This window comes from Myodes glareolus, chromosome 9 (genome assembly GCF_982192425.1).
Source record: "Myodes glareolus chromosome 9, mMyoGla1.1, whole genome shotgun sequence".
Lineage (NCBI taxonomy): Eukaryota > Metazoa > Chordata > Mammalia > Rodentia > Cricetidae > Myodes > Myodes glareolus.
Genome location: NC_142034.1, coordinates 90,685,725 through 90,698,156, shown reverse-complemented (window position 1 = coordinate 90,698,156; position 12,432 = coordinate 90,685,725). Strand labels below are relative to the sequence as shown.

General features: G+C 38.8%; 1 protein-coding gene across 3 annotated transcripts in view; it reads right to left on the bottom strand.

Moving 5' to 3' along the window:
* Positions 1–12,432, bottom strand: part of Ranbp17 (RAN binding protein 17) — a 328,128-nt gene that overhangs the window by 81,181 nt on the left and 234,515 nt on the right. For all 3 annotated transcript variants that reach the window (XM_085694844.2, XM_085694845.2, XM_085694846.2), the window contains one exon: positions 3,125–3,228. In XM_085694844.2, the coding sequence (XP_085550970.1) occupies positions 3,125–3,228 (104 nt within the window). The remainder of the gene's footprint in view (positions 1–3,124; positions 3,229–12,432) is intronic.

The following is a 12,432-nucleotide window of genomic DNA, read 5'->3' as shown; positions in this document are numbered from 1 at the left end:
ACAGACCCTTTACTGTAGTGGCACTACTGGGGCAGCTATAATATTATCCTCATAATTCTACTATATAATAACAACAAAGAAAAAGAAGGTGAAGGGTCATTGTGCTTTGTCTTTAGAATTAAGATGGCTGTCTTCATCCTTACAGCATACTCTTAATTCTGGAGACACATCTTAATAACCTCTAAATAGTTCCAACAAAAGAGCCGTGTCAGAGGAATGAGCAGGCCCCAAGGTGTTTCAACTGGAGTGTTTTCATCTGCCTTTATTGCTCTATCCCTCTCCAGAATTAAGGCAATAACCTGTGATAAATTATTCAGGAACTGCTACAGGGATCAAAGCAAAATCATTCTGTTAAAGTGCTGTTTGCAACATTTGGCACTTAGTGCGAAAACTTTTAATGTGCGCATGCTGAAAATCAAGGATTTTAAATAATTTAACATCGGGGAGTTTTTACGAAGGGACTAAAGATAGCAGGTTCCTATTTAACTGCTCCTCTTCCTCTGAGAAGTTCTCATTCATTTTTCTTAAAACCCGTGACGTCATGGCTGAATTGAGAAATATGCATGGACCACGGTAACAGCACACTATATTTTACTATGGATAAAAAGACGGGGGATGGGAGGCAAGAAACATTTTGAAATAATACTCCAGTACTAGGATTTTTGTTTATTTCTTTCCCTTTGACTTTGGAAAGAAAAAAACCAAAACAAAAATCCTCAAAACAAAAATTCAACATTCGCTTCAATTTTATTAGGACTAAGTAAAGAAAACAAAGATATAAATAAGGGCTTTTCAGCATTTCTTTTCCTCACAGTATTTCAGTTTGGCAACACAGGTCCTAATATCTGCATTCGAAGAATATCTATAAATAGGGATTTAGACGATCCTGGTAAGGGTTGCAAATTAAATGAATTTGGCAGTCCTGCAGCATTTTCATAAAGATATTTTAACAGCATCACCTCCTGTGGATTGGAATACTAAATACTTTATTGGAGAACAAAACAGAACTGTTTTCATCTCTAGTACTTGTAAAATGAAGTACCTGAAAGCACCTTTGCATGTATTATTTATTCACCATGATAGAAAAAAACAGCCTTAACCTAATAAATTACATTTAAGAGCATTTAGTACAAAAGTTTGTTTATGATAAAGCAACAGATTTCGCTCCTTATTGGTAGCTTTAAGCATCAAGTTCTCTTCATACAAATTAGACAGATGGTGCTTACAGTAGAATTTACTAAAGGTCTGTCACAACAAATGCAGCCAAGCTGCATATTTAATCACTGCAGAATCTTGTCTACCTGCAGCTGCCAACTGCTAATCCAATTTCCCTGATAAATGTGGCAAGAGACACGATCAGCAATAAAGAGCATCTAACTCCATTTTCCTGCAGGGCGTCTTTTGATGAACATTTAGGACGGAAGCACGGAGTGCACTGTGTGGCCTTGGTTCGTGGCAGCTGCATGCATTCTGAGGCACAGTTCTCAGGTTACTCACTTAATTCTGCCACTATCATTACGTTGCTATTGATCTCAGTAGCTGTTGCCTACACAGCATTACTCTAGATGAAGCTGAATCAGGCAGTTATCATGCATCAAACTTGCTCAAAAGCCTGGAGATTTCCCCTTAATTACTTGTGATTTTATTTGCAAATACCGTTAAAGTGTAATCAAGCAGTCACTTTCCAGGGTCGTTAAGAACTTGCTAGTTTAGGGATATATCACTGGAACTCCATTAAAAATGACTCTAGGAAGATGGTTTCTATCAAACTAGATGGAATTACATCCAAACAGGCTTAGAATATAATGAAATCTTCAAATGAGACAAATAAAATTTTTATAAAGATGGCAGTTTTTAACCTCACCAAATCTTTTTGATAAGGGGCAGCAAGGGCTACTAAAAAGCTGCAAATATTCTGTTGGTCAGAAGCATTTGGACAACATCTAAAAAATACAGTTAGTTTGGCTAGGAACGGACAAAGAATTCAGGAAGACCATATAAACAAAGAAAAATTAAGATCTTATTTACTTTTTAAAATTTCATGACTATGTTATCCTGATAAACATCTAGTTCAAGAACTCCATTTTAAACTACAAGGTATAGCATTTAGGTAATCTTTGTTTCACAGAAGAATTGTATAAATATCAGGAAAGGCCATCTCTTTTCTAATTGGTTTCACGGTATTTGCGTGTGTATATGAGAGAGAATAAGAGAGGGAGGAGGGAAAGGAGCAAGAGAAGAGAAGCCATGAAATGATGGTTAATATTTCAACCTATTTCAAACAACAATAATATGTGACTAGGGCATCACCAACAAGGGTCCTACTTCTCTGGAGTGCATTTATTATTCTTAAAAATAGTAATCAGTGCCAATCTATTTAATATAGCTCTGATACGGTATAATTTCGGGAGACACTATTTCTGTTTGGCAAAGCGCCTGCTTCCCATCCCCCCACGTTAAAATATGGGGCTGTTTTGTCACAAACAGCTTGCTACACTTAAGGATTTTACTAATAAAACATAATGTTGTCTTAGATATTATGACTGTTGCCACAGCTGAACTGACTTGTCAAATCAATCCTAATATGGCTCCCACAGGCACATAAAGCCTTATTTAGCTATCAGTTATCCTAATCACTTTGTTCAGTTTAAGAATGCAACACTTCAAGGCCGGCTCCTATTTATACACATATGCCTAGCCATTTAATAAAGTGTTGATTTATATAAATTCTTGTTTAAAAAATCTTCAGAGATGTAGGGTTTTAGCATGTGTGCATGTCTCTATAAGGATATGCGGAGCACAGAGCAGGGTGGATGGAGGCAGCAGTATTTAAAGTGGTTTGCCCACGAGAACTGCGCTATCACAGCGAGCAGCACTGAGACAAATCTGCACCATCTCACCATGAACAGACTGTCTTAAGCCACTACTGACCTCACAGCTCATTTGCATCTGAAACTAGAAAAGTGCTTACTTTACTAAAGTACATCTCACAAGCGTATTACTTAGAAATGTGGGCCTGAGACACACATAGACACAAACAGACAGACAGGCAGCTACCTTCTCTGCTGGGGTGAGGCACTGAGGAAGAATGCTTGTATTTCTTCACTGGAGGAAACAGACTCACCTTCACTTCTTCTTGTTTAAAGTTGTTGTTAAATATTTGCAAAACTGTTTCAAAGGAGACCGTGAGAGGCAGCATAAAATTCTCAAATTCATCCTCATCTTCACCTATAGAACAAAAGGAACACTATGGTTTAAAATGTATGCTAATGTCCATTAGCTTCAACACTGAGTATTTAGAAATGGCCCTGTGAAGAGGTCAGCTTGCATTCCCATCCATGCCACAATTGGCGCTTTAGTTCACTGAATTGAATATTTTGGTTTTTCTCTGTCCTTTCTATCAAATGAAACAGCAACAATACTCTGGCTCTGACTGACTCATGCCTTAGGCATGTCCACCCATCTTTACACCTCGAAGCCCCGAGCTTCCCTGCTTTCAAGGCTTTACAGATAACAGTCTCTCCCCTTTCCCTTTATTCTCTGTTGGTGCCAAGGCCCCAAAGGGCTCACAGACTCAAGTGCTCAGATAGTTCTAAGTTATTATTCTTTTTTATTTACATTCTTTAAAAACGTAACTGCTAGGGGCTGGAGAGATAACTAGCTTAGTATTTAAGTGCACCTGCTGCTCTTACAGAGGATCTGAGTTCTGCTCCCAACACTGACATCACACAACTAACACCTGCCTGTAACTCTAGTTCCATGGGATCCAACACCCTCAAATACACACACATACATAAATACAAATTTTAAAGATTAAATTATTAATAAACGACAAAAGGATGGGCCCCCTCATGGTTTACTTAGATTCAACTGTTCTCCATGTTCCTGTTCATTACAAACAAGAATAAAACAAGGTATTTTCATATTTTCTATACTTCTCATAGAAAGGTAGACTGTTTTCCTTAAGAATTCTGTCAAAACAGACTCTCCACACACTAAAAATTTGCATACTATTCTTTTCAAAATTGGTTTCTCTGAAATTAGATTGAACTTTCACTTCTCCTATGCCACAGGAAACCATTTGCTCATGAACCAATAGAAAAAGCTTAGATGTTTGGCTGAAGGTGCCACTTAGAAGAGAGCTATATGGTTCAGATCTTCTGATTTCTGTGCTATTAGTGGTTTTAAAATACAGCATCTGGTAGGAAATGACCTCAGAGAAGAGACCAGTGGTCCTTAATGGTTGGTACTTGCTCTAGAAGCAGGAGCATTACCTGGGGCTTAGAAGATGCCAACTTCCAGGCTCCACTTCAGACCCACTCTACTGCTCATAATTTCTGGGGCAGGGAACAGCAGCTGTTGTAGCAGGCTTTCCACATGACTCAGATGCTGTCAACTCTAGAGAAACTGATGTATTCATCCTGGCACAGATGATGAAGTTCAAGGTCCCCCACCCCAACACATAGGTGATCAATGATGGGTCTTTTGACTCTTCTTCAGTGGTGGCTGATCTGGTTGACCCTGATCATTTTTTTTTTTATGATTCCTGATTCCTTCTCCCCTTAAGACTTATATAATTTCTTGTTAGAATCCAACAGAATAGAGAACACACACACGCAAAAAAAAAAAAAAAAAATGACAAAAGTTAAAGAATCTTTCCTGGTGTTCTAGTCATGGGTCAAGATCTTGGGTAAAGAATAAGGCAGAACAATTTATAATCTCTGCTCTGCCATGTGGCTTTGTGATCATATCATTCTTCATTCATATCCAATACCATTTGTCAAAGAAGTTATTTTCAAGGCTTGCACTCAAAGATACCATCTAAAGGTGGCCACACCCTTCCTAAGCCTTATAACAAGACATTTAATAATACCATCAATACTGTAGTCACGTACACGATATGATCATCGTTTGATCAAGGCCTCCTTGTACTGAAGGAGAGAAACTGATAATGTCAATTATTAACTACTAACCTACACTGACTTATCTTGGCCTTAGCTTCGGCATGCTGCTTCGGTGTGGGTGCCAGATGACCATGCAGTGCTCTGCAGTACACAGATTCAGGAATCTGACTTTTGCCACAAATTATTTAGTCTTGGGTATCTTACTAATCACTGAATCTCAGCTTCCTCATCTACAAAATAAGGATGGAACTATCTTTAAGGTTTCTGTAGTGAATTAAATGTAGTGAAATTTACTTGTATTTTAATAAATAAAGCTTGTTTGCCAATCAGAGAGAAAAACAGCCACACTGGTCGGTCTAACAGGCAGGCAGTGGTGGAACACATCTCTAGTCCCAGTAGCCACACTACTTTGCCACAGAAGCCAGGTGGTAGTGGTGCACGCCTTTAATCCCAGCACTAGAGAGGAATATAAGCCAGGAAATAGTTCTCTTTTCAGTCAGGAGTTTTTAGAGGTAAGAGCTCTCTAGTGGCTTGGTTATTTTGCTTTTCTGATCTTTAGGTTGAACCCTAATATCGGTCTCTAGGTTTTTATTATTCATTTGTGTTACAATTAAATGCTAAAATACATGAAAAATAGATATTTCATATATACCAATGGTGGTACTGGTATTACAGTGTTAGCTCTGAAAACAGTGTCTTCTGTTACTAGGGAGGTACTGTGTCTGAATGGAAAGCATTTGTTTCAGCAAATTTCCAAAGTCCTGGGTCAGGTCAGATTAAAGGTCCAAGTCTATAAGATTAGCACTTGGAAGAAGGGGCGGGAGATCAGGATTTCAATGCTAGGCCCAGCTACTTGAAAACCTGTTATACCAAAATGAAAAAATTTTTTGAGATATATATATATATATATATATATATATATATATATATATATATATATATAAAAATGAAAGGCCTGGGCAGGAGCTCAGTGGTAGAGTAGCAATATTGCCTAGCCTGTATGAAAGACACGGGTTCAAACATTACCACCATAAAACAAACACAAAAAAGACTCTAGGAAAAAACAAAACCCCAATCTAGCAAACAGTAGAAGTGAACATTATCAGACCCTAGGAACATACTATACATGTACATTGAATTTAAAAACAATTTTCCTCTATGATAAAGTGTTTTCTAGAAGTGATTATAAATAAAACTGTGATAATTATCCTTGCAGGCAGAAGGGGACTGACTTTCCAGTCTTTAGTGGATGCTCCGAAACTAAGCTTCAGTCCTGGCTCTGCCACTGTTGGCTGTCTGGCATCTAAGCCTTAGTGTCCTCATTTGTAATTAAGAGACACAATATTTACTTCATAAAGTTAGCTGTGAGGATTAAATGACAAAGCATCTGTACCTCCCCTTGCTGGCACTTCATAAATGACACCCATTAGCATTTTTGTTGTCTTGAGTTCAACATGGACGTAGAGAGGTGATTATGATAATTAAATAAAAGTGCGACCATACGATTGCCTTCCCAATAAACACCCTTCCTTTGGGAATGAAGCTTCTGCAACAAAGCTTAGACTTTTCCAATGCAAAGGGATGTTTACTTACAACAAACATAAATTCAGAGCTTCTGCATTCCAACTTTATATTTTGAGCTACAGATAAAACAGTCTTGCAGATTTCATTTATTTCACGAATCAAGATTCTTGAGGCCCACTCAATAGGCAGGAAACCACCCCTTGTCTTAGAAATCTGAGGTCACAGATCTTAGAAGAGAACCTGCTATTCTATGCACCAGACCAGGAAAATTCCTATTTGCATTTCAAAGCTTGCCCTCGTACTCACAGATGAGTGTAGCTTTCTCTGTTCAAAGAGGCTCCTCTTTACAGTAAATGGAGACCATTACAGAAAATCACAACTGGGCATAATGCAGAGATAACAGAGCACGGGAGCTCAGTTAAATATCTATAACACAACTCCTGAACAGAAGACTCAGGAAACAGGGAGGAAGAAGGGGCATAGAGATGTAAGAGCCAGAGGACCAGGGAGATTGAATCTCAGAAATAACAGGGAAGGTACACCCATGACACATCAATAATATGGCTGCTGAAACAAGACCTGAGTAATGACAATATTAATAGACATGATAATGGCGAAGGGCTCAATTCGACTAGGTCCCGCCCTAGACAAAAAACCGTAGGCAACTAATAACTACTGAGAAAGGGAGAATTAGCTTCTATAGGGATGAGAACCCTTAAGTGGTCAGCCCTAAGATCATTGACTCATATCCCATATGCCACACTAAATGGGCTCAGCAGGTTCTGTGTATATACATGTATTTATGTGTCTAACAATAACAGTCAAAGAAAAAGAGGCCATCAGTTTGAGAGGGAGTGGGAAGTAATACAGGAGGGTTTGAGAGAGGAGACATGAGAGAGGAGACATGAAAGGGGCTGAAGAGAAAGGAAAGGAAAATGGGAAGGGATACAGTTATATTTTAATTAAATTTTAATAAAAATTAAAAAAAACCACAAAGATTTCAGTTGGGTGACAGTGGCCGACTGCCTTTAATCCCAGCACTTGGGAGGCAGAGGCAGGTGAATCTGAGTTTGATGGCAACCTGATCTACAGAGAGAATTCCAGGACAGCCAGGACTACACACAGAAACCCTGTCTTGACAAACAATAAACAAACAAACAAAATCCCAAAGATTTCATAATGTAAAAAACAAAAAATAAAATGCAGTAGGAATGCAGTAGGAATACATGCAGTGCGACTATATGTAACATCTTCACAGGCCTTTCTGCCCACTGTGTCTCAAGTGACCGACTCCCTCCACCGTCATCCTGCAACCTGCTTTCCTGTTCTTACTGGAGTTACTTCTATGACTGTCTGGGGCCTTTTATACACGTTATCATTTGTCTCCTTTATGAGAACATAACCTTTCTGGGGAGGAACGTGATCTGCTTTGATGACAGCTGTCTCTCCAGTATTTAGAATAGGGTCTGGATGAATTCAGTACTGAGTTTATTTAAAGAACATGCTCATGGCTCTTTTACTATATTCAACAAACTGTTGGAACTCACATTCCATGAAATCCTACAATCTGTTTTTGCATGGGAACAGAGATGCCCAAAAGAATTATGTAGCTTGCCAAATATTTTCCGGCTGATAAATACCAGTGAAGATCTGAGGTTCTGATCAGGTCTGTTTTGCTCTTAAGTTCAGATCTTAACATGAACTCCACCAATATCTCTGATGGAGTGGAAGGCATCAAAAGGATGGAGTGAAGTCAGTGATACAGAATCTTGAATTTGGAGTTGAAAAATCAGAAGAGAGAAAAAACATCTTGGTGCTGGTAAGGAAAGTAGAATCCCTAGGCCAATGCTGAGAGAGGCCATCAGTAGGGTCTCCATTGACTGCATGGTCATGTTTTACTGCCTTAGTTGGAAAACTGGTTACTTGCATCAGCATCCATTAAGGATTTCTCCCTCCCCTGTATTGTCTACAGAGGTACCATGTATTGGTTCTGATGCAAAGGAAGAAATATGAACTGTCTGGTAGTTTTAAATTCAAGGATGTAGTCATATATTTACTATGTAAAATGTACATGTCAGGACCCTATGAATATAATAAGGCTGACATATTTTCTAGTAAGTCAGAGGTCACAAGACTAATATGATTTATAGGTAAAATGCTCATTAACAAACTATCTCCAAATATGAAAGGTAAGTTATTACATTAATACACATTTTAAGTTTTTCATCACCCATAAAAAGAATATATATATATATATATATATATATATATATATATATATATATGCTTTTAGAACATCACCAAACAAGTCACCTTCCTAGGTTTCTGGGGGTATGGTTGAACAGAGAAATTAGTATTTTTATATATTTCAATGATATGTTCCATATTATTTTATATGTTTTAGAGAAAACACATTTAAAATAGGGTCTTTCTTAATATGTTGGCAGCCAAATACTTGATTTTGAGTGCATTTTATTTATTGTTGGGCGCAGCTTCAAACCTTGGACACCTGTAAGATGTTAAGAGGAAGACAACGAGTTTTAAGATTTCCTCAGCTACATAGTGAGATTGCGGCTAGACTGGGTTCCAAGAGACCTTGCCTTAAAAATCCAAACTAAACCAACAAAACCTTCCCCAAAGCAATCAACCTCACACTAAAACAAATTTGAGGGGTGGTGAGTTTAAAATAGTTGTTTCCTGCTCTGAGAGCTAAGAACTGAATCCCACGGGTTTCAGTACACGGGTGAGACAGGCCCTGTGCAAGGGCTTGGCAGTTATTTCTGAGCTGCAGAATTGCCACTGGACTCCAAGCAGCTGGAGGCATTATTACCCACCACAACTTGTAAGCCGATGGCACTGTGCGCACTTGTAAACAAAGCACTCCATAGGCAGAGGCAGGAGGACCTCCATGTCCAGGGAGATCTGGGTCACAGTGAAGATCCTGTCTCAATCAGACAAAACCACAGTCTATCTAAATGTTTATAGCAGCAGTCCTTCATAATAACCCAAAGGTAGGAACATTTCAAATCCCAACTGCTTATTTAAGTTGAAGAGTAGATGAGATATGTGTATGTGTGTACATACATAGAAATATTCAACCATCAAAAGGGGAAAAGTATCAATATATGCTAAAACATGGATAAGTCTGAAAATTATTATACTAAGTTAAAGGCAGACACAGAGACTATAATTCCATTTATATTCAATGTTCACTCTAGGACAAATAGAGACAGAAAACAATTAAGTGACTGTCAGTATAAGGGGTGGGTTGGGGATGCTTTGGAATTACATAACGGTGGTAGTTACACAACCTTGCAAATACTCTAAATATGATGAATACCCTTGGATTGTACATTTAAAAAAAGCCAATTGTATGGCACTCCAGCCTAAAAAGAAAAGAAAACCACTGCCATGACAGAAAATCCGAGTCTATCCTTGCCTTGAAATATACACAGACATACTGTCAATCTTTTGAGTTCCTCAGATTTGAATGCAGACAGTGGCCGGATCACTGGGGACTTGGTAAAGTGGGCAAGGAGAGACAAGTAACAAGTAATTACAGTCATTATAAATGATGGTAGCCAACAGCTGCTAAGTATGTGCTGCATGACAAACACTATGAAATGCTTTGGCACTTGTGATGTCAGCATGATGGATAAAATTCTGAACATGTGAGTATTTTGAGTTATTTACTAAAGACAAATTAAAGCCACTGATCAACTGTCTTTAAAATAGAAAATCTGCCAGGCACGGTGATAGAAACCTTCAATCGCAGCTCTTAGGACGCTGAGACAGAAGGACTACCATGAGTTCTAGTCCAGCTTGAGCAACCTAAAAGACCCTGTCAAAAAAAATTAAGAAAAAAATTATTTTGCACTATTCAGATGAGTACAATTGGTCCTAAGAGTCCTTAAAAGTGGGAGAGAATCATACGGACGGCACCACGAGCCCGGGCCAAATGTTCTCGGGGGTGGGAGTGGGGGTAGGGGAAGGACCTCTAGAAGCTGTGAAGCAGGAGGATAGACTATCTAGAACACAGCACGGCCAATACCGTAGTTCAACTCACTGAGACCCACTTTGGACATCTGCCATCTAGAACTATGAAATAATCTTTATACTGTTTAAATTACTAAGTTGTGGCAATTTGTTGTATAAGTAATAAGAATTTAACACAGTACGTATGGACTTGCCTATTAAGGTAGTCCAAACTAAGGTAAATTAAGAAAAGAATAAGACAAGAGTGGGTACAGAAAATAGTCCACTAAAGGCAAGTAGCTGTGGGTGATCCCAGCAGAATCTGTGGTCTCAGCACATCCTCCAAGGGTCCTGCTAAGTCCAATGCTGTAAGATGACAGCTCTCAAGTTTGTTTAGCAGAGGGCTAAGGGAATGTGCTTGGTTAGTCCTTCAAACAAGACGGAATCTGGCTCCAGTCCAGTTTCCTTGTAAACTGATTAGGAGCTCTGGTCACTTTTGAGATGACTGTGACTTCAGGCAGGGCAGGGTATTTTAGAATTGCAAGGAAGTGTCAACAGTGGGGAGAGCAGATGCAGGAAGAGTAATGAAACTGCCTCACTTTGAGGTCTGTCGTGGTTTGCTTATGACTTTCAATAAGTGTTTTAGTTAATAGTTACTAAGTAGGCATTCAGTTTGCATGGCGATCCCCTAAGTATCTCCATTTAATAGATGAGAAAACTGAGGCTCTCTGAAGTTCTAAAAAACCACAATACTCACATTAGTTTCTAGAAGAAAAATACATTATCCAGTGCAGAGTTGCTGTTCCTTTTGTAAGAGACCTAACCTACAAGTTTCACCCCAAGCATTCTATTCCCCAGGGAGCTCTGGACTCTACCCTCAAAGCCAGGTACATTATTAAAACTGGATCTGGACTTAATGGGCTGCTTTCTGCCTACAGGGCCGGCTAATTAGTCTTAATTATCTCATTATGGATTCTAAGTATTTCCAGCTGCTTTTTACCCTCACTGCCCACTCTCCCACCCTTCTCCCATGTCTACTTTCCAAGCAGTCTCTGCCAAGTCATGGGCACAGGTGAAATGGTGATGTATTCTTCACCTATGAGAACATTAGCTATTCCCATCAAATCTTCTCACCTGCTAAGTCTTCCTGAGAAGCCCACTTTTCTGTTCCTTAATCCACGAAAAGAAAAACCGCTTTGTCCAATTATTAGACATAGAACACCATCTAAAATTTCATCTGACCTTCACTGGACTAATTGTCATACTTGTCTACCCAGGAAAAACCAAAGATGTGAATCTGTTTACTTCATAAACTCCTAGAAAGTAATCTCTTGTTTTTCCCTCATGTTCTTGAGCCAAGAATCAATCATTTGGTCCAAACGATTCAAATAAAAAAGAAGAAAAAGTTTTATCTCTTCCTGGATTGAGAAGGTGAGGGCTGCGGAATGATCTGATGGGAGTGCGTACAAACATGACTGCTGATAGCTACCTTGGGCAAGTTATGAAATCTCTGAGCCTATTAACAATGGGATGATGGATTCTTAATGTAGACTGCTGAGAGGTTAAATAGGATAAGATACATGAAAACAGCTTACTGAATGTGAGTCTGAATTAAATATAAAACATATTCAAAATGACTATTTTTATATAAGTTAGGCACATTACATTAATTAGAAACGTGTAAAGAAACTGGGTGTCACCTTCATGATTAGTAGTTTGCAAAATATAAATCTGTAAATAAATGTTTGCTATTTTTAATAAAGAAGGGGCAGGCAGAAGGCTAAGCAGATAAAAGAACCTGCCACCAAGCTCTATAGCCTTCAGTCTCTTGAAGCACACAAGGCAGAGGAAGAAAACTGCCTTTTCCAAGAGTCCTCTGACTTCCACAAGCAGACCACCATTTCACAAGCAAGGCCACATTCAGAGATGTGACCTTGTTGAGGTAGGTGTGGCCTATTAAAAAAAAATGGATCACCAGGGTGGGCTTTGAGGTTTCAGAAGCACACACAGATAAAATGGAATACAAAGG